Raw genomic sequence first — 20,399 nt, 5'->3', positions numbered from 1 at the left:
GCCGGGGGGACAGCGAAGCAGAGGCATTCCACAGGCACTCAGTTATAATGGCACTTTACTCAGTGTGAGCGCTCAGCATTCCTGTCACCACCATGAGGGTGTGGCAGGCATCCTAATTACCCCATTCAGCCTTCTCCCAGGCCACAGACACTGGAGAGGGCTGAGTGCAGAAATGAGTGTTGTGTAGCTGCTGCTCTTTTTTTTTCCTTCAAAATTGTAAACAAGATCATAACCCAAGTGCTTCATTCAGTTCCTTTTAGAGACAGAAATATTGCAGCCGGGCGCGGTGGGTCACGTCTGTAATCCCAGCATTTTGGGAGGCCAAGGTAGGTGGATTACCTGAGGTCAGGAGTTCGAGACCAGCCTGGCCAATGTGGTGAAACCCTGTCTCTACTGAAAATACAAAAATTATCTGGGCATGGTGGCGTGTGGCCTGTAGTCCCAGCTACTTGGGAGGCTGAGGCAGGAGAATTGCTTGAACCCAGGAGGCAGAGGTTGCAGTGAGCCAAGATTATGTCACTGCCCTCCAGCCTGGGTGACAGAGTGAGATTTTGTCTCCAAAAAAAACAAAAAGAAAAAGAAATATTGGTGGAATGTAATGATTAAAAAATACTGGTGCAGGGGCTGGGCGCGGCCAAGGTAGGTGGATTACCTGAGGTCAGGAGTTCGAGACCAGCCTGGCCAATGTGGTGAAACCCTGTCTCTACTGAAAATACAAAAATTATCTGGGCATGGTGGCGTGTGGCCTGTAATCCCAGCACTTTGGGAGGCCAAGGCGGGCGGGTCACGAGGTCAGGAGATCGAGACCATCCTGGCTAACACGGTGAAACCCCGTCTCTACTAAATAGACAAAAAATTAGCCAGGCGTGGTGGAGGGCGCCTGTAGTCCCAGCTACTCAGGAGGCTGAGGCAGGAGAATGGCGTGAACCTGGGAAGCGGAGCTTGCAGTGAGCCGAGATCGGGCCACTGCACTCCACCTGGGCGACAGAGCAATACTGTCTCAAAAAAGTACTGGTACAGTGGTACACACCTGTAGCTGCTATGGGAGGCCGAGGTGGAAGGATGGCTTGAGCCCACTATGGGCAACACAGTGACCCCATATATTTTTTAAAAATGGTAGAGCCGCTGTTTCTAGTTTCAAGATATTCATCGTTATTTGCTTCAAGTTGGTACATGTGGGAATCCATGTGAGGCCTCTCTCAAACCGTTAATATCCAAGCAAGCACCATTAAGAGTTCTGGGACAGCTAGAGGACAAGAATGGAGGAATGCATCGCCACCTGGGTGGCCAGCGGCTTTCACGCCAACTGCCGAGGCCCCGTACATCTTCATCTGGAGAGGGTTGGGAGGGTCGTGGGGTAGGATGGGTGGGTTTAGAGGATGAAGAAAAGGATTCAGAAACAAAAGGACAAGGTGGCTGGGCGCGGTGGCTCACACCTGTAATCCCAGCACTTTGGGAAGCCAAGGCGGGCGGGTCACCTGAGGTCAGTAGTTCCAGACCAGCCTGGCCAATATGGTGAAACCCCATCTCTACTAAAAATACAAAAAATTAGCCAGGCATGGTGGTGTATGCCTGTAATCCCAGCTCCTCAGGAGGCTGAGGCAGGAGAATCACTTGAACCTGGGAGGCAGAGAATGCAGTGAGCCAAGGTCATGCCAATACACTCCAGCCTGGGCAACAGAAACTCCATCTCAAAAAAAAAAAAAGGACAAGGTTAAACAGCCACGATGTAAACACACACAATCCAGTTATGCTCCTGTACTGCATAACTGCAGTATGGAATTTCACAATAAGCAACTCCTGACAAGCAGGACTGGGTGTGACTGCCCCCATGCATTCCCCTCCACATTTAGCATGTAGCAGGTGCATACTGCAGGGTGAATTAGAAATGACGGTGAAAGCTTTAGCTGTTTGGCTGCTGTTTATGAAAACCAGTGGAAGGTGTGGCCACTTCCTGCTGGATGGAGAGACCCTCATTCCATTCTCATTCCATCTCAAAGTGATTATGAGGGCCAAGCTTCTGCTGGTGCCAGAGCCACTGGCCTGGTCACCACCAGCCCTGGCCTGGGATGTCAGAGCAGGTTTCCTGGAGAGACCTCTCTCCTGGGGCTGGGTGGTAGCCAGGCCAAGGTGGGGAAGTGAGGAGGTGAGACACAGAAGAGACAGCATGTACAAAGGCCCCATGGCCTCGGGGGGCAAAGTGCACTGGAAGATTGCCTTTTAGGGCAGGAAGCCCAGGGCTGGGGCAGAGGAGGGTCCCAGATTCCCCAATCTACCAAGTTTTGCCTTTGTAGAACTGGATCACAAGAGCAAGCCTGAGTCCTGCCAGAAACATTCACATCTGCATCTTAACCAGGACACTTCCGCCTTTGTGTGGATAACGGGAAGTTGCAGATAGTTGAGCTAACTGATACGCACCACTGCAAGTGCTTTCCAGAGGGTAATCTTTTCATCCTGACAACTGTCAGGTAAGCACTAGTATTACCTGCTTTTTCCCAAATGAGGAAACCACAAGGGAGACAGTAAGGTCACGATCTGGGTTTTTTTGTTTTTGGGTTTTTTTTTTTTCCGAGATGGTGTCTCTGTCACCAAGGTGGTGGCGCGATCTTGTCTCACTGCAGCTTCTGCCTCCCAGGTTCAAGCAATTCTTGTGCCTTAGCCTCCTGAGTAGCTGGGATTACAGGCATCTGCCACCACGCCTAGCTAATTTGTGTATCATTAGTAGATACAAAAATTTTTGTATCTTTAGGGTTTCGCCATGTTGGTAGGGCTTGTCTCAAACTTCTGACCTCAGGTGATCCACCCACCTCGGCCCCCCAAACTGCTGGGATTACAGGTATGAACCACTGCGCCCGGTCACAATCTGGGTTTGTATTATTATTATTATTATTATTTTTTTTTTTTTTTGAGATAGAGTTTCACTTTTGTCGCCCATGTTGGAGTGCAGTGGCGCGATCTCGACTCACTGCAGCCTCTGCCTCCCAGGTTCAAGCGAGTCTCCTCCCTCAGCCTCCTGAGTAACTGGGATTACAGGCGGCCGCCACGCCCGGCTAATTTTTGTATTTTTAGTAGAGACGGGTTTTCACCGTGTTGACCAGGATGGTATCGATTTCCTGACCTCGTGATCCACCCGCCTCGGCCTCCCAAAGTGCTAGGATTCTAGGCGTGAGCCACTGTGCCCAGCCCTCAATCTGGGTTTTAAACCCAAGCAGACCGAGTCCGGAATCGGAGTTCGCACCCCTTCTCCCAACCAGGCCTGCGCCCCTGGGGAACTCAGTGCGCCGCGTCCAGGGGCTGGGGGAGGGCCCCGCCGGCCGACCCCGGTCTGTGCCGCCCCCTGGTGGCCCGCCGTGGGCGAGAGCCTGGCTGCTCCCAGCTCCGCCCCGCCGTCCAACGGGCACTGCCGGAGCCGGGCGCCTGCAGACCGCGGCCACCTCCACCTCCGCCCCAGGCGGACGGTGCAGGGGCCTCCGGGACAGGCGACAGGGTCCGCAGCGCGGGACCCGGGGGCGGGCCTAGGAGCGGGGCCTGGGCGGGGCTGGACGCGGCCTGCCGCGTTGCGCTCAGGCGCCGCGCTGGCCACCTGTGTCCGGGTCCTAGTGGCGGCCGCGATGACGCAGGCCGGAGGGAAGATGGCGGCGCCCTGGTGGCGAGCCGCGCTGTGCGGGTGTCGGAGAGGGCATGCCTTCAGCACCTCGGGTGAGGGGTTTGGGGGTGGGCAGCTCTGTGGGGTGGGGGCGGGCTGTCGCGCGAGCTCTGGGGCGCCGGCCTTACGTCTTCTCTCTGCCCGCAGCCGTCCTCGGCCGCCGGACGCCCCCGCTGGGGCCAATGCCCAACCAGGACATCGACGTGAGCAACCTGGAGCAGCTGGAGAAGTACCGGAGCTTCGACCGCTACCGGCGCCAGGCAGAGCAGGAGGCGAAGGCCCCGCACTGGTGGCGGACCTACTGGGAGCATTTCGGGGAGAAGACAGGTGCGGGGCGACTGGAGCAGGGGCTGCAGCCACCATCCGGGGAACTCAAGGGGACTCGCCGGCGTTTTCCCCGGGTGCTGGACGAGCCTTGTCAGCGCCCCTGTGGATACTGGCGAGGATGGGAGGGCCCGCCTGCAGACCTGTGTGCTCTATTGGCAGCTTCATCACGCCAGGATTGTTCACACCTTCTGCGCCTCATTCTTGGAAAATTCGCTCCCCCTACTATTAGAGTTCCAGCTCCTAAAATATCTGCTCCTAAAATCTTGACCATCTGACTTTCTGTGCATGTCGTTCTGTGCGCCTAAAATACTCTAGGTAGCTCTGGCCACACTGCATTCTGACTCTGTGCGCTGCCTGTCCCCAGACTGTGAGCGCGCTGTTGACAGGGATCCTGCTTGTCTTGCCCTCCATTGGATCCTTGCACCTGAACAGTGCAAGGATGTACGTGTGCAATACTTTGCTGAATGAAATTAAAGCCCTGGGCAGGGTGACAAAAAAAGAACCCAACCTGGCCGATCGCGGTGGCTCACGCCTGCAATCCCACCACTTTGGGAGGCCGAGGCGGGCGGATCACCTGAGGTCGGGAGTTTGAGACCAACCTGACCAACATGGAGAAACCCTGTCGCTACTAAAAATACAAAATTAGCTCGGCGTGGTGGCGCATGCCTGTAATCCCAGCTACTCGGGAGGCCTCTGAGGCAGGAGAATAGCTTGAACCCAGGAGGCGGAGGTTGCGGTGAGCCGAGATCGCGCCATTGCACTCCAGTCTGGGCAACGAGGGCGAAACGCCGTCTAAAAAAAAAGACCCCAACCTTTAAGGAGCTTACAGTTTATGGAGTATATGTTGTTGTTGTTTTTAGCATTTATAGAGGCAGTTTTGTGGTGGTTAAAGGCACAAGCATGGAATCTGAATAACCCGATTTAAATCCCAGCTCAGCCTCTCGGGGACAATGTCCCTGAGCTTATTTCAACTGTAAAATAAAATGTGTCTTTGCTACAAAATTACCACGAGGATTAAAAGATACAATTCATTGACATTTTTGCCTAATGCCATCTCTGATGTGGGCTCAGTATGTTTTCGTTATTAGTTTTCTTTTCATTTTTTTTTTTTTTTTAAGGCGGAGGCTCACTCTGTTTCCCAGGCTGGAGTGCAGTGGTGCGATGGCTCACTGCAACCTCTGCCTCCTGAGTTCAAGAAATTTTCCTGCCTCAGCCTCCAAAGTAGCTGACACTACAGGCATGCGCCACCACGCCCAGCTAATTTTTGTATTTTTAGTAGAGATGGGGTTTCACCATGTTGCCCAAGCTGGTCTCAAACTCCTGAACTCAAGTGATCCCCCTGTCTCAGCCTCCCAAAGTGTTGGGATTACAGGCATGAGCCACCGCACCTGGCCGAGAAGCACTTCTGTAAGTCCTTCTAGCATCAGTCATTCACTCTAGCCAGGACAGCTGGGTGTTCATAGCCACCTGTGAACAGGCTTGGAGGTGATCTCAACTATAATTGAGGACCATTGACTTCAATTTCCCATGACTTAGACAAAACTGTGACCTGGTTTGGGGATCAGAAAAACACAACCTCCAGCCTGGCCAATGTGGTGAAATCCTGTCTCTACTAAAAATACGAAAAAAAATTTAGCCGGGCATGGTGGCAGGCGCCTGTAATCCCAGCTACTAGGGAGACTGAGACAGGAGAATTGCTTCAACCCAGGAGGCAGAGGTTGCAGTGAGCCGAGATCGCGCCACTGCACTCCAACCTGGGCGACAGAGGGAGATTCTGTCTCCAAAAAAAAAAACACAACCTCAAGTTGCATCTGATTTGCTTCCCAATTACATCCTGTTCAGGTCTGGGAAGTAGAACAGTATGTTTTAATTCTGTGAATCATGGGGAAAGCTTGAGCAGCAGAGCTTGAAGCACAGAATGAGAGGACTAGGTAGGGACAGTTTAACCAAGAAGATGTGCCTGCCCCCTCACTGGGTGCAGTGGCTTGCGCCTGTAATCCCAGCTACTCAGGAGGCTGAGGCAGGAGGATCACTTGAGGCCAGGAGTTTGAGACCAGCCTGAGCAACATAATGAGATCCCATCTCTCAGAAAGGTTTTTTAAATTAGCTACCATGGCTGGGTGCAGTGGCTCAAGCCTGTGATCCCAACACTGTGGGAGGCCGAGGCGGGCAGATCACTTGAGCTCTGGAGTTCCAGACCAGCCTGGGCAATGTGGCAAAACCCCATCTCTACAAAAAATGCAAAAATTAGCCAGACAGGAAGGTGTACACTTGTAGCCCCAGCTACTCAGGACACTGAGTCGGGGAAGTTAAGGCTGCAGTGACCTGTGACCCTGTTTTTCCAACACATCTTCCCTCTCCAGATCCCAAAGAGAAGATTGATATTGGGCTGCCTCCACCCAAAGTCTCCCGGACCCAACAGCTACTGGAACGGAAACAGGTCATCCAGAATCTTCGAGCGAACGTAGAAGAGGAGCGGGCTGCCCGCCTCCGCACAGGTAAGCCTTCTCAGGGGAGGCGCCATCCCAGAGTTGGGGTACAGGGTGTGTCCCTGCCCCCCTGTATCCCAACTGTCCTTATTCCTGTCCAGCCAGTGTCCCACTGGATGCCGTGCGGGCCGAGTGGGAGAGGACCTGTGGCCCCTACCATAAGCAGCGTCTAGCTGAATATTACGGCCTCTACCGAGACCTGTTCCACGTTGCCACCTTTGTGCCCCGAGTTCCCCTGCATGTGGCCTACGCTGTGGGTGAGGACGACCTGATACCTGTGTACTGTGGCAATGAGGTGACTCCAACCGAGGTAACCGCTCACCTGTGCCCCTCCTCCCTGCCCTGTGCAAACACAGACACATCCCATCTCAGTGTCACAGACGCTCCTGGGTTTGGAATTTTGTTGTTCTCTGTTTCTTTGATTTCCTGGAAGACAACACCATGACAATTTCAAAGAAAATAGAACAAAATGAAGGAAAAAGAGGCTCCATCTTAGCACATTCCTCTGACTGGCCTGCTGTCTGTGGTGTGCCCTCCTGCCCAGGCCTTGGCACAGTTCTTTTTTGTGGTTGTTGCCTGGACAGGCAACTCTGCAGGGCTCCTTCTCTACGCATCCCTTTGCCTGCCTGCCTGTGCCAGGGGCTGTCAAAGGCATTTGGGTCAGAGTGGGCACCCCTTTCTCCAGGGCTCCCTGCAACAGCTGGTCTGTCCCTGGTGGGGCTGACAGCTTCCTTCTCTCCCTGCCAGGCTGCCCAAGCACCAGAGGTGACCTATGAGGCCGAAGAGAGCTCCTTGTGGACGTTGCTACTCACTAGCTTGGGTGGGTGTCTGGGGTTCACCACGCCTCCTGCCCCGCTCACCTCCCATCAGCCAGGGCCCTGGGGAGCTGGGGGAGGGGCCAGGTGGAGATCTCCACTGCTGGCTCCTAACAAGGGAGGGGGTGGCAGGGCCGTGGTCGGCAGGGCGGTGATCAGCAGGTGTGTTTTTGTGCAGATGGGCACCTGCTGGAGCCGGATGCTGAGTACCTCCACTGGCTGCTGTGAGTATGGGGGGTAGGGGGGTGCTGCCCAGGCGGGAGGAGGACCTGGGAGCCTGGACCGAGCTGCTCCTGAGTTTCATAGACTACCCATGGGACTTGAATTCACCTCCTGCCTCAGGAGGTGACCCCCGCCTCTACCTCCTGAGGGTGTTAGGGGCCCTGGGATCCCTGTGTCTACTTGAAGACAGCTACAGGAGACAAAGTTTTCAGTGGCCTCGGTCAGTCCCCACAAGCCTCCTCATCTTTTCTTTTTTCTTTTTTTTTGAAACAGGGTGTCACTCTGTCCCCCAGGCTGGAGTACAGTGGTGCAATCATGGCTAATTGCAGCCTCTAACTCCTGGACTCAGGTGCTCCTCCCACCTCAGTCTCCTGAGTAGCTGGGACTACATGTGCAAGCCACTACACCCAGCTAATTTTTGTTTTTTTTATACAGACAGGGTTTCACCATGTTGCCCAGGCTGGTCTGAGCTCAAGCGATCTGCCCACCTCCGCCTCCCAAAGTGCTAGGATTACAAGCATGAGCCACCATGCCTGGCCCCTTCGTCTCTCTAAACTCATTTCTTCACCTGTAAAACTGGGATAATGGCACCACGTGCCTTACTCAACTTGACCTGTGGACTGTGATGGTCACATGAGAGAAGGAGCAGGACAGGCCTGGCAGCTGTGGCATCTCCCAAGTGCTCCTTGAACCACTGGGCACTCCTTCCCTGGGCCCAGATGAGGCTGCCTTCTATCTTCTCGGTAGCTTTTGGCTCTGAACACCAGGCCAGGGGGCAGAAGTCAGGCCAGTGACCCCAACTTTGAGCCTTCTGGTTAATTGGGGACAGTGACTGGGAGGCTGGTTTCTGTCATTTTTATTCAACTGCAGTTACCAACCTGTGCAGCAGGACCCTCTGGGGAGTTGTGCCTGAGGCATTGGCCGTCCCTGTGCCAGGCTGGACACACAATCCCCAACGAGGTCCTGGAGACTTCAGGACGCAGAGGGAAAAGCAGCCAAAAGTGGCATGGCTTTCTAGTCTCAGTGACTGTGGCTGGCCCCCTGGCTCCCGGGCCTGGAAGCAGGCTGCATGGCCTTGCTGTCAAGGTGACGCTCTCTGGAGCCCTGTCCCCCACTCGGAGCTCCTCCAGCCCGCTTCCCATGTTTGCAGTATGTCCAGGCATTCACAGAGCTTGGCTGCCTCCTCTGTCCTAGGAAACAGAATGCTTAGAGTTGTCCTCTCAGGGAGTCATGTCAGCCTCTACGGTGTGTGTGGAGCTGAGGGGACACTCCTGCTGCCTCCCTGGAGTGGTTATTAATGGAGACTTTCCTCCTCCCAGAACCAACATCCCGGGTAACCGGGTGGCTGAAGGACAGGTGACGTGTCCCTACCTCCCCCCCTTCCCTGCCCGAGGCTCCGGCATCCACCGTCTTGCCTTCCTGCTCTTCAAGCAGGACCAGCCGATTGACTTCTCCGAGGACGCACGCCCCTCACCCTGGTAAGCTACACCCCCAACACATAACCCGGCCTCAGGCCAGCTCCCCTGCAGTGGTCACTCTTGCTCAGTTCTCTCCAACCTCAGCCTTGAGGCTGGCAGAAGAGCAGAACAGAGTGCTAGCAGCGTCCCGGGGCCTCTCAGGGTTGCCTGTGGGGTGGAGGGGTGAGGGCTCTGGTGCCCACTCTCCGCTCTCACATGCTCTCCATCTTACAGCTACCAGCTGGCCCAGCGGACCTTCCGCACTTTTGATTTCTACAAGAAACACCAAGAAGCCATGACTCCAGCCGGCTTGTCCTTCTTCCAGTGCCGCTGGGATGAGTCCGTCACCCACATCTTCCACCAGCTTCTGGGTAAGGGCCATGGGGCTGGGGCACTGGGTGGGCCTGAGCTCCCAGGCCTCGCCTGCCCTCCCAGGCCTCGCCTGCCCTGCCAGGGAGAAGCTTTGTTAGGGGAAGGCTGCGGCAGGCTCCTGGTGGGCAGGCCTCAGCCTGAGGGGGCGCAGGCCACAGGAGACCACCCCTGTGCCCCTCGTTCTTCTTGCAGACATGCGGGAGCCGGTGTTTGAGTTCGTACGGCCGCCCCCTTACCACCCCAAGCAGAAGCGGTTCCCCCACCGGCAGCCCCTGCGCTACCTGGACCGGTACAGGGACAGTCATGAGCCCACCTATGGCATCTACTAAGGAGCCAGAGTGTGCCCACTTCAGAGCATGGGATTGATCGGCAGCAGGAGTAAAGACACAGCTCCAGAGGCCCACGCTGTGGGGTCTGGGCCCTGCCTCAGGCAGCCCCTCTGTGGCCCCTCCCATCAGGCCCAGGGCTTGGAGTGAAAGGGACTCTCAGGTGGTGGCGTGGGGGATGTGAATAAAGATGATTTCTTGCCAGGCTTGGTGGCTCATGCCTGTAATCCCAACACTGGGAGGCTGAGGAGGGAGGATCGCTTGAGCCCAGGAGTTCAAGACCAGCCTGGGCAACATAATGAAACCCTGCCTCTATTTAAAAAAAAAAAAAAAAAAAAAAAAAAAAAGGATTTCTGCCATAGCTGGCCTGGTTCGGTGTCCCAGGGCCAGAGGACCCCGATGGAGCTGTACTCATGGGTGGGAAAGGGGCTGCCTCCCACCCCACCAGGTGCACCCTGACCTCCATCTTCTGAGGGTGTCGGGGACCCTGGGATCCGAAGCAAAAGCAGGCAGTGGGCCAAAAACAGGTGTGGCTCCGGGAAGGGAGACGGACATCCCAATCCAGCAGGTGCCTGAAACCCAGCCTCCCGAAAAAGTGGAGCAGAGCAGCTGGGCTCAGGAGGGAGCATTTATTGAGCACTGGCTGTGTGCCCCAGGGGGTCCCACCGGCCCCTGGAGAGAGAGTGCCTGCCCCAGCACTGACCCTCTGCACAGACTCCCGCCCCCACCCCATGCTTGGGGGGAGAAGCCACATTAGGTAGGTAACAGCGTGACTCAAGAGACCTGCTCAGGGTCAGAAAGCCCATGGAGCCTGTGGCTGGACGGTTAGGTGTTTTGTTTCTCCCTTACCAAAAGCAGAAGTCTGGCTAACTAGTAGGTGGAGGGTAGATCCGTGCACTTTTTCCAGAAACTTCGCCGGTGGCCGCACACAGGACGCAGTGCTTGCTGCAGCAGTGAGAGCTCGTGCCGCCGCAACATCAGCCGAGCTTGGTTAGATAGAAAGGCCTTGCTCTCCTGGGGTTCCCCCTGGCCTGATACACACTGCCAGGGAGGTGGGCGCTAGGCCCCAGACCCGCCTTGCCTGCTCAGCTGCAGGGGAAATGCTGGAGTGCCTCTAAATACTGAGGCTGCAGATCAGCTCGGACCCCAGGCAAGAAACTCCCCAGCAGAGGGCAGCAGGGAGAGGGGATGCTGATTGCAGCTGAAAGCTGGTTTGTGTACTCATTCAAGGGCCATTTGAAAAATACCAGTTAACTGGTCCCTGTCTGTTGGTGACCAGACATTTCCATCTGGCTGTTTACTTTAAAATAACCAAAATTACGTGTAGCCCAGAGAAGGAAGACACCCCAGTCTGGCAAGTGCCCGAAACCCAGCTCCAGGAAAAAGTGCAGCAGTGCTCGGGTCTGCAGGGAGCCCGCCAGCCCACGTGCACTGACTTTCGTTTCATCGCCGAGCCCCGGGGGATTGCGCGGGTGGTCTATGCCGTTAGGCCATTGACAGATGAGTCCAGAAGAGGTTCCGCGCGACCCGTGGTCAGAAGCCCGGAGGCGGGGCGGGATTTTCGAGCCTCTGGTCTCCAGGACCTGGGCTGAAGGCCCACGGGGGTGGGATGGACCCGCCAGGCTGGGACCCGAGAGAGCCGAACCCAGCTCTCAGCCGGAATGGCGCGGTGCCTAGAGGGAGGGAGGGGCGCAAGGCCGGAACGCGGAGCCTTCGAACGGCCCAGGCCGAGGCGGGCAGGGGTGGCCTAGGCCCCTGCGGAGGTCGCTGGTCGAAAGTGTCGGAGAAGGGCCCGGCTTCCGGGGCGGGGACCTAGCCTCGCCCCGCCCCGCGTTAGCCACGCCCGGGCGCCCTCAGTACGCGAGGCCGGCTGTCCCTTTAAGAATTCCGGGGCCCGCCTGGCTCCCACCGCCAGCGGGCCATGGCCGCGCAGCTACTGGAGGAGAAGCTGACCTGCGCCATCTGCCTGGGACTCTACCAGGACCCAGTGACGCTGCCCTGCGGCCACAACTTCTGCGGAGCCTGCATCCGGGACTGGTGGGATCGCTGCGGGAAGGCGTGCCCCGAGTGCCGGGAGCCCTTCCCTGACGGCGCCGAGCTGCGCCGCAACGTAGCCCTCAGTGGCGTGCTGGAGGTGGTGCACGCCGGGCCTGCCCGGGACCCCGGCCCCGACCCCGGCCCCGGCCCCGGCCCTGCCGCGCGCTGTCCCCGCCATGGGCGGCCAATGGAGCTCTTCTGCCGTACCGAGGGCCGCTGCGTATGCAGCGTGTGCACCGTGCACGAATGTCGCCTCCACGAGCGGGCGCTGCTGGACGCCGAGCGCCTCAAGCGCGAGGTGACGCGTCCGCCGGGAGCAGGAGGGGGCCGGACCCGCCGCGGCCTGGCCACCGCAGGATGACTCCTGCGGGCCGCGCCCTGCTCTCTCCGAGCACCCGGTGGGGGAGGGGAGCCTCAACTGGAGGGGCTTCGCCCAACCTGGGAGTTGATTATAAAAATCGCGGGTCTGCCAGGCGCGGTGGCTCACGCCTGTAATCCCCGCAGTTTGGGAGCCGAGGCGGGCGGATCACGAGGTCAGGAGATCGAGACCATCCTGGCTAACACGGTGAAACCCCGTCTCTACTAAAAATACAAAAAACTAGCCGGGCGAGGTGGCGAGCGCCTGTAGTCCCAGCTACTCGGGAGGCTGAGGCAGGAGAATGGCGTGAACCCGAAAGGCGGAGCTTGCAGTGAGCGGAGATCGTGCCACTGCACTCCAGTCTGGGCGACAGAGCCAGACTCCATCTCAAAATGAAAAAAAAATATCTCGCATCTGTGCATCGGACTGGGATGTGCAGCCCGGCCAGTGCCGCAGGGTGGGTCTCAGGAGCTGCTGGATGCCTTCCGGATGAAAAAAGCCTGGGCATGAGGCAGCAGCTCCCTGCTCCGTGCCCAGGCGCTAGAGAACAGTCGTGTGTCTGCTTTAATTCGCTGTGCGGGGTGGGGGTGGAGGGGTGAGGGGGGTATGGGGGCTGTTGGTAAATGGATAGACGAGCTCCCTGCCCTTAAGAGACTTAGAATCCACTTAAGAAGTCAGTGTTCCAGTAAGGCCTGAATGTATTCTTTTTTTTTTTTTTTTTTTTTTTTTATTTGAGACGGAGTTTCGCTTTGTCACCCAGGCTGGAGTGCAGTGGCCTGATCTCAGCTCACTGCAAGCTCCGCCTCTGGGGTTTACACCATTCTCCTGCCTCAGCCTCCCGAGTAGCTGGGACTACAGGCGCCCGCCACCTCGCCTGGCTAGTTTTTTCTATTTTTTAGTAGAGACGGGGTTTCACCATGTTAGCCGGGATGGTCTCGATCTCCTGACCTTGTGATCCGCCCGTCTCGGCCTCCCAAAGTGCTGGGATTACAGGCTTGAGCCACCGCGCCCGGCCCCTGAATGTATTCTTGCAAAATGCAGTGAGGAAAGTACATAGCATGTGATAGAGGTGTCGGGGTGACCCTGCTAAACAGGTCAGGAGGAGGAAGGGGAGGCCGCCTTCAGGCTGGCATGTGAGGGCTGAGGAAGCACCAGCCGGGAGGAGAAAGACCTGGGGAAGTGCATTCTAGGCAGAGGAATCAGCCTGCTTCCCTCTCTGGGATGGGAAAGAACTGGGCACGCGGGGTGGCTAGTGGCAGATTTGTGCCACTGAGATCTGTGGGCCAGGCCCGGGGGTCAGCAGGCGCCAGATCAGGTAGGGTCCTGGGGGAGCCTGTCTCTTACTCTAGGGTCATGGGAGCCATTGTAGGCTTGGAAGCAGGGTGGCACATGATCAGATTTGGGCTTCGTGGAGACCGATCACCTGGCTGGGGGCTGAAGGGGGCAGGACACAAGACCTGAATAGGATAGGAGCCCAGGGCAGGAGTGCAGGGAGGCAAGGAACCATTTGGAGGGCAGGGAAAGGAGACCAGGATGGAGGAGGAGATGAGAAACGCTGAGGGGGAGCAGTGCCTTGTGGAGGCGAAAGCAGGCCAGAGGGGACATGGGGGACAGCAGAGAGGGCAGCAAGGGAGACACCTGGGTTTCTGTCTTGAGCACGCAGGTGGCTGGGGTCTGTGTGCTGAGAGACATAGGTGGAGGGCAGAGTTTGGCCTTGGACGTATAGAGGTCACAGTCACCAGTGGGACAAACCAGGGGACGGGTCTGTGGCACCTGGGACCCCGGCCCTGCTGCGCGCTGCCCCCGCCACGGGCAGCCGCTGGAGCTCTTCTGCCGGACCGAGAGCTGCTGCGTGTGCAGCGTGTGCACCATGCGCGAGTGTCGCCTCCACAAGCAGGCGCTGCTGCCGGGAGTGGGAGGGGGCCAGACCCACCGCAGCCTGGCCACCACCGGGCGCAGTGGCTCACACCTGTGATCCCAGCACTTCGGGAGCGGAGGCGGGCGGATCACGAGATCAGGAGATTGAGACCATCCTGGCTAACACAGTGAAACCCCATCTCTACTAAAAATACAAAAAATTAGCTGGGCCTGGTGGCGGGCGCCTGTAGTCCCAGCTACTGGGGTGGGAGGCGGAGCTTGCAGTGAGCTCCAAAGCTCAGGAGTGGAGAACTGGGAGTCATTAGTGCTGGGAGTCATTAGTGCTAGGAGGGAGAGAGGGTTCCAAGCTGGAGCTCCCAGGAAGATGGGGAAGGTTGGGGGAGCGGCAGCCCTGTGTGGCACCTGGAGAGGGGTGCCAGGAAGAGAACAGGCAAGGTGCCCATGCCAATCGGAGGCTCAGTACGAGGACAGAAATGACCTTCAGCACGGCCCTTGACAAAACCCATTTCAGCAGTGAAGACGGGACGTGGAATCATCTGGGGACAGGAGGGCTGGGGCTAAGGCATGGGTGGAGGATGGCGCAGGGACGCTGGATGGAACAAGAAGGGAAGGGGTGGCTAGGAGGCCTGATGGGCAGGGAGGGATGGGGGGGTGCACGGCTGGGGGTCAGCGAGGTGGGAGGACTGGGACAGAGGTGGCTGGAACAGGAGAGGGCAGGAAGGTGGTGGTCAGAGAAGGAAGAATGGGTGCCTAGAATGGAGATTTTAGAGCTGGTGACAGGGCCAGGGTGAGTTCACGGGAGCGCTGAGATGAGGTGAAGGAAAAGGGCTCCAGAGTGTTGCGGGACATTCCTTGTAGCTGCTGAAGCCGCCGAGTAGGATGAGACAAGATGTACTGCTCAACAGCGGGTGCAGAAGACTGAGCTAGGCATGGAAGTTTGAGTTGGAGGCCAGTAGAGGGCCATGTGGAGGAAGGGAGCAACAGGGGCAGCCAGTAGCAACAGGGGAGCCAGGATTTTGCAAGAGAGAGGGAAAGGGACATGGGGGTGCCTGTCCCTGGGGGAGGGCAGGTACCCTGGGAGAGCCTGCCTTCCTGCCTCCTGTGTTCCTGTGTTAAATGCTGGAGGCTGGGGGCCTGGCGGAGCTCTGGGCTTAGGAAGATCTGAGGACGTTGACCAAATTATCAACCTCTCTGAGCCATTTCCTCCTCTGTGATGTGGGGATAGTAACAGTCCCCATCTCAGTGCATTGTGGGAAAAGCGGAAACAAGATGGTGAAGCTTTTGACCAGGTGCTGGGAATGGGGCCCCCGGGACCTGCATGGTTCGTCCCGCTCTCATGAGAGCGTGGTGTTTTGATTCCCAAGGGACTCAGGGAGCATAACCGAATAAGGGTCCCTTCCTTCCCCCTCAGGCTCAAAGCTAGGGCCAGGGACTGGCCAGATCCCCAGAAGAATCTAGTTTATCCATGCAAATAACTGCCCGCTTCTCAGACAGCTTTGGTGCTTTGGGTGGTCTCTGCAGTCAGCTTCTTAAGCCCCAGGGCCTCCTGGACCACTGACCCCTCTGCAGTGAGACAGGGACCAACAGCTTTAGTATTTGAGGTCATCCCTGCAAGGCCTCCTGAGCCAGCATTATCACTTTCATGTATTGATGGGTAGGGGGTTAGGTCCAGAGAGGGCAGGTGCTTTGCCTCAGTTTGCTCAGCATGCAAGAGGTACAAATGGCAATGGAAGTTGGGTCCTGAGCCCAAGGCTTCTGCTCTGCTCAGGTACCACCCTGCTACAGGTTAGGAAAGACTTTGTCCGGACACACCGGGGCACGGCCCCCACTCTCCCTAGGTTAGAGTGAGGCCTGTGCTCCGGAGGCTGGCCTGGGTGGCGTGGGGAGGGGCTGCCTGGTGTCTGCAGGCATGGTTGGTTGTCTGAGAAAGGGTGTCACAGCCAATCCTGGCCCTCTCTTGTTGCTTGTCCCATGGGCGGCCACCACAGGCCCAGCTGAGAGCCAGCCTGGAGGTTACCCAGCAGCAGGCCACCCAGGCCGAAGGCCAGCTACTAGAGCTGCAGAAGCAAAGAAGCCAGATCCAGGTATGAGGGCTGTGCCTGCCCGCCCACCATGGCCTCACACTGCATCCTGGGGGCGGTCACCAGCTGGTCCCTGGAACACTGGGCAGCAGGGAGTGTGGCTGAGCAGGGAGCTGGGCACAGGGGTCCTGGGGAGGTTCCCAGGACCCTGCCTCCCAACATCCCTGACCCTCAGCTCAGCGGGCAGCCCTGGCCCTAGCCTGCCTTGGTATGGCACAGGGCCCTGGCCACCCTGAAGCCCCTCCTGTTCCCACCCAGAACTCAGCCTGCATCTTGGCCTCCTGGGTCTCCGGCAAGTTCAGCAGCCTGCTACAGGCCCTGGAAATGCAGCACACGGCAGCACTGAGGAGCATTGACGTGGCCAAGACGCGGGTGCTGGCACAGGCTCGAGATGAGGAGCAGCGGCTGCGGGGCCACTTGGAGGCTGTGGCTCGCCATGGCTGCAGGATCCAGGAGCTTCTGGAGCAGGTGGATGAGCAGACCTTCCTGCAGGTACGAGGGCTCAGGCACAGGTGGGGGACTTGCTTTCCTGCCCCTTAGGCCCGGGCTTACTTGTTCTCCCTGGGGCTCAGGAATCACAGCTCCTCCAGCCCCCAGGGCCTCTTGGGCCACTGACCCCTCTGCAGTGGGATGAAGACCAACAGCTGGGCGACCTGAAGCAGTTGCTAAGCCGGCTGTGTGGCCTCCTCTTGGAAGAGGGGGGCCACCCCGGGGCACCAGCCAAGCCTGTGGACTTAGGCCCCATGGGTAAGACTGACCCCAGGCCCCCACTACTGCCCTGGGCCCAGCTGCCGCTCCCGCTGTGGGGCAGAGGGGGGTCAGGGCCCACACATCATGACCTCTCCAACCATTCTCCTAATGCTGCTTTGCCCCCTAGAGGCCCCAGGTCCCCTGGCACCGGTCCCAAGCACAGTTTGTCCACTGAGGAGGAAACTCTGGCAGAGTAAGGAGGCCATTCGTGTATGTGTGCAACTGTGTGTGCGTGTGCAAGGAGGTGCCTGTGCTGTGAACAAGTGTGTGCACACACATGTTTGTATGCACATGTGAGTGAGGGGGGCACGTGTTGTGACTGTCCTGCCGGGACATCTGAGCCTGGCCCTACCCCCTGCACACCTCGTGCACATCCACCCTGAAGCAGAGGCAGCCAGTGTTCATTGAAGGACAGAGTCTGGGGCACAGACCCGCGATTCTTCTGCTTAATACTGAGTTAATGGATCTGGGAGCCCCAGTTTTCTCAGCTGTGAACAGGGCTGATAGAGGATTCCGCCTGCGAGGTCATGGCGAGGATTAAGTGTTGTGGTGGCTGCTGGTGCTCAGCATGCCTGGCGGAGGTTTAGCAGCGGATAAATGGAGATCCAGTTGTGCTGTCTTCCCCTAGCCCACTTCTGTCCTCCTTTCTCCAACAGATTATCGCAATCTGACCTTTGATCCAATCAGCGCCAACCGTCACTTCTATCTGTCGCGCCAGGACCAGCAGGTGAAGCACTGCCGTCAGTCCCAGGGCCCAGGCAGGCCCGGCAGATTCGAGCTCTGGCAGGTGCAGTGTACCCAGAGTTTCCAGGCCGGGCACCACTACTGGGAGGTGCGTGCGTCAGACCACTCAGTGACACTGGGCGTCTCCTACCCGCAACTGTCACGGTGCAGGGTGGGGCCTCACACAGACAACATTGGCCGGGGACCCTGCTCCTGGGGGCTCTGCGTCCAGGGGGACAGCCTCCAGGCCTGGCACAACGGGCAGGCCCAGCGCCTCCCAGGGGTGTCAGGGCGGCTCCTGGGCATGGATTTGGACCTGGCCTCAGGCTGCCTCACCTTCTACAGCCTGGAGCCCCAGACCCAGCCCCTGTACACCTTCCATGCCCTCTTCAACCAGCCCCTCACCCCCGTCTTCTGGCTCCTTGAGGGTAGGACCCTGACCCTGTGCCATCAGCCAGGGGCTGTGTTCCCTCCGGGGCCCCAGGAAGGGGTGCTCAGCTGAAGAAGGCATGGGATGGAGCCCTGGCATAGCTGCCACCATGCCTGCGCGCCCAAGAGCTGCCCAGCTCCAGCTCGGAGACTGTTGGCCTCTCTGTTAACTCAGAAAGAGATTGGAGGTGGGGGTAGGTGAGCATAAACCCAGAGTTCACTGTTCCAGCCTCTTTGAAGGGGACACGGTCTAGGAGGGGGATAAATGGGATGCCCTTGCCCCAAACAGAACCCAGTTCTAGGTACTGCCTGGGCCTGGGAGGCTAGAGCAGTGCCCAGGGGACTTCTGGGCTTACAGGACAGCGTGTGTGACAAAATTCAGATCCATCTGAACTTGCCTCTGGAGATGATAAGGGCCAAAGGAGCAGTTAGTGAGGGGCGGTGAGCCAGAGTAGTCCTGGGGCCAACAGATTCCTCCCTCCGTCCTGCCTGCAGCTCTCTTTAATTTTTTGTAACATTTGGATAGATGTCCGTCCTGTCTTGTAGTCTTTTTATTTTGTGCATCCTTATAATTATATTAACAATTTTGTTTTCTGCATTTAAACATTTTTTTTTTTAGGAGATGGTCTTGCTATGTCACTCAGGCTGGCGTACAGTGGCACAATCGTGGCTCACTGCAGCCTCGAGCTCCTGAGCTCAAAGGGTCCTCCCACCTCAGCTTCCGAAGTAGCTGAGATTACAGTGTTTTCTGAAGTTTTTTGACTTAACATAAGCATTTTTCACATGATTGAAAATTTTCATTGATTGCTGTAGTCATTCTAATGGCTATCAAGTTTATCCATTATTGGACATTTAATTTGCTTTCTTTTTAGCTATACAAACATCGATGTGTTTTTTTTGAGACAGGGTCTCCCTCTGTCACCCAGGCTGGTGAGCAGGGGTGCCATCATGGGCTCATGGGATTCTCCTACCTCAGCCTCCTGAGTAGCTGGAATTATAGGTGTGTGCCACCACGCCTGGCTTATGATGAATATTTCTGCGCAGGATGCTTGGCCGCATTTATGGTCATGTATGTAGGCTATTACCTCAAGTGAGTCACTCAGGGAACAATGAGCACTTGAAGATTTTTTTATTCAAAAGGCCACAGTGAGGCCACCTTGAGTCCGGCCGACTAAGGCCCCTCAACCCTGTCACCAAGCAGCGCGTGACACTGGCAGGACCTCCGTCTCCAGCATCCCACCCCTGGGTGTGGGACTTTGGGGCAGCCGTGTGTGCAGGTGCCGGCGCAGGCTAGCTCCTCCTGGCTTGGTGTGGTGTTTGCCATTACAGAAAATGCTGCCACGAAGAGCCCTGGGCATGATTTTGCTTGTACTTCCGGAAGTGGGGTTGCTGGGTCATCGGGTAGATGTAATTTGTTTTACTTGAAATGTTCCACTTCTTGTTCTTGGGAGGTGGTTCCAAGGGTGTCTGCTTTTGGCCAGGCGCGGCGGCTCACGCTTGTAATCCCAGCACTTTGGGAGGCCGAGGCGGGCGGATCACAAGGTCAGGAGTTCGAGTTCAGCCTGGCCAACATGGCAAAACCCCGTCTCTACTAAAAATAGCAAAAATTAGCCGGGCATGGTGGTGTGCGCCTGTAATCCCTCCTGGGGAGGCTGAGGCAGGAGAATTGCTTGAACCCGGGAGGTGAGGTTGCAGTGAACCGAGATTGCACCACTGCACTACAGCCTGGGTGACAGAGCGAGACTCCATCTGAAAAAAAAAAAAAGGGGAGGGGTGTCTGCTTTTGTAACTTTAAAAACTGGACATCTGTGTTATATGTACTCATGGATAAATATTTCACAATAAAAATTGTTTAAAGGATAATACATGTAATATACATACCCCAATATATATAATGTTTTTATATTTGTTAAAAAAAAAACAAAACCTCCCACGACAACCCCATCCCAATCACTGCCACCATTGCAGCCTCCATCTTGTGTCCCTGCTCCTAGCCTGTGGCTGTTTGTTCAAGAGCAGGGCAGGGACTTGGATTGGCACGGCCCAGGTAAGGCCTTTCCAGGAAGATCCTCAGATGGGAGCTCCCCAGACATGGGAAGGGAATCTGACATGTGGAGCCCCACAGCCAGGAGGCGGGCAGGACCTTGCTGGCCAGCTAGGGGCAACAGTGGGAGCTGAAAGCCCAGCCAGGCAGGATGTATGGGCCTGGCCAGATAGCTATCATTGCTGTCGCCACCTCATATTCCCTCCTAATCCAAGGCTGCAGCAGAAGCTTCCAGAGCGCTGAGCCGCGCTCTGAGAGGGGCAGAGAGAGGAAGAGTGGCCCCCTGTCTGCTTCTGAGGTGGGAGGTGTTTGGGGTCATTTATTATATGAAATTCTTCTTCCTATTGGGTGGTGGTTCTTTCTATATTCTGTGGGCGTGTTCTGTATTATAAATATTAACCCCTTTTTCTTTCTTTCTTTCTTTTTTTTGAGACGGAGTCTCGCT

At 56.9% G+C, this 20,399-nt stretch overlaps 2 protein-coding genes and 1 long non-coding RNA gene across 5 annotated transcripts; 2 read left to right on the top strand and 1 right to left on the bottom strand.

Annotated features, from left to right (window-relative positions):
* Nucleotides 1-1,689: 1,689 nt before the first annotated feature.
* Nucleotides 1,690-9,861, top strand: MRPL38 (mitochondrial ribosomal protein L38). Of its 2 annotated transcripts, none has more exons than XM_021927988.2 (9): nucleotides 1,690-2,468; nucleotides 3,794-3,973; nucleotides 6,337-6,471; nucleotides 6,564-6,772; nucleotides 7,210-7,282; nucleotides 7,456-7,501; nucleotides 8,819-8,977; nucleotides 9,191-9,327; nucleotides 9,521-9,861. In XM_021927988.2, the coding sequence occupies exons 2-9, from the start codon at nucleotides 3,829-3,831 to the stop codon at nucleotides 9,655-9,657; spliced, it is 1,041 nt and encodes a 346-aa protein (XP_021783680.1). In that variant the 5' UTR covers nucleotides 1,690-2,468; nucleotides 3,794-3,828; the 3' UTR covers nucleotides 9,658-9,861. The 2 variants fall into 2 exon arrangements, with proteins under 2 accessions (XP_021783680.1, XP_009189531.1); XM_009191267.2 differs by lacking the exon at nucleotides 1,690-2,468 and adding an exon at nucleotides 3,082-3,699.
* LOC116271080 lies at nucleotides 7,757-11,441 on the bottom strand. Its single transcript, XR_004179507.1, has 2 exons — nucleotides 10,504-11,441; nucleotides 7,757-9,403 (listed from the first exon to the last, which is right to left on the bottom strand). It is a non-coding gene; the product is annotated as an uncharacterized LOC116271080 (long non-coding RNA).
* Nucleotides 11,442-11,474: 33 nt separating this feature from the next.
* Nucleotides 11,475-19,773, top strand: TRIM65 (tripartite motif containing 65). Of its 2 annotated transcripts, XM_003913452.4 has the most exons (6): nucleotides 11,476-11,989; nucleotides 15,916-16,011; nucleotides 16,267-16,500; nucleotides 16,581-16,755; nucleotides 16,886-16,951; nucleotides 17,415-19,773. In XM_003913452.4, exons 1-6 carry the CDS (start codon nucleotides 11,576-11,578, stop codon nucleotides 17,981-17,983), a joined length of 1,554 nt encoding a protein of 517 aa, XP_003913501.1. In that variant the 5' UTR covers nucleotides 11,476-11,575; the 3' UTR covers nucleotides 17,984-19,773. The 2 variants fall into 2 exon arrangements, with proteins under 2 accessions (XP_003913502.1, XP_003913501.1); XM_003913453.4 differs by lacking the exon at nucleotides 16,886-16,951 and having other exon boundaries at nucleotides 11,475-11,989.
* The last annotated feature ends 626 nt before the right edge of the window (nucleotides 19,774-20,399 follow it).

This window comes from Papio anubis, chromosome 17 (assembly GCF_008728515.1).
Source record: "Papio anubis isolate 15944 chromosome 17, Panubis1.0, whole genome shotgun sequence".
Classification (NCBI taxonomy): Eukaryota; Metazoa; Chordata; class Mammalia; order Primates; family Cercopithecidae; genus Papio; species Papio anubis.
This window is presented reverse-complemented; position numbering and strand designations above follow the sequence as displayed.

What these genes read in the sequence shown, in the direction of transcription:
- MRPL38 (XM_009191267.2), top strand. Translation starts at nt 3,612, where the DNA reads ATGACGCAGGCCGGAGGGAAGATGGCGGCGCCCTGGTGGCGAGCCGCG. An exon ending in GAGTACCTCCACTGGCTGCT is followed by an intron (nt 7,502 to 8,818) that starts GTGAGTATGGGG and finishes TCCTCCTCCCAG; the next exon opens with AACCAACATCCCGGGTAACC. An exon ending in CATCTTCCACCAGCTTCTGG is followed by an intron (nt 9,328 to 9,520) that starts GTAAGGGCCATG and finishes TTCTTCTTGCAG; the next exon opens with ACATGCGGGAGCCGGTGTTT.
- TRIM65 (XM_003913452.4), top strand. Translation starts at nt 11,576, where the DNA reads ATGGCCGCGCAGCTACTGGAGGAGAAGCTGACCTGCGCCATCTGCCTG. An exon ending in CCGAGCGCCTCAAGCGCGAG is followed by an intron (nt 11,990 to 15,915) that starts GTGACGCGTCCG and finishes CGGCCACCACAG; the next exon opens with GCCCAGCTGAGAGCCAGCCT. An exon ending in GAGGAGGAAACTCTGGCAGA is followed by an intron (nt 16,952 to 17,414) that starts GTAAGGAGGCCA and finishes TTTCTCCAACAG; the next exon opens with ATTATCGCAATCTGACCTTT.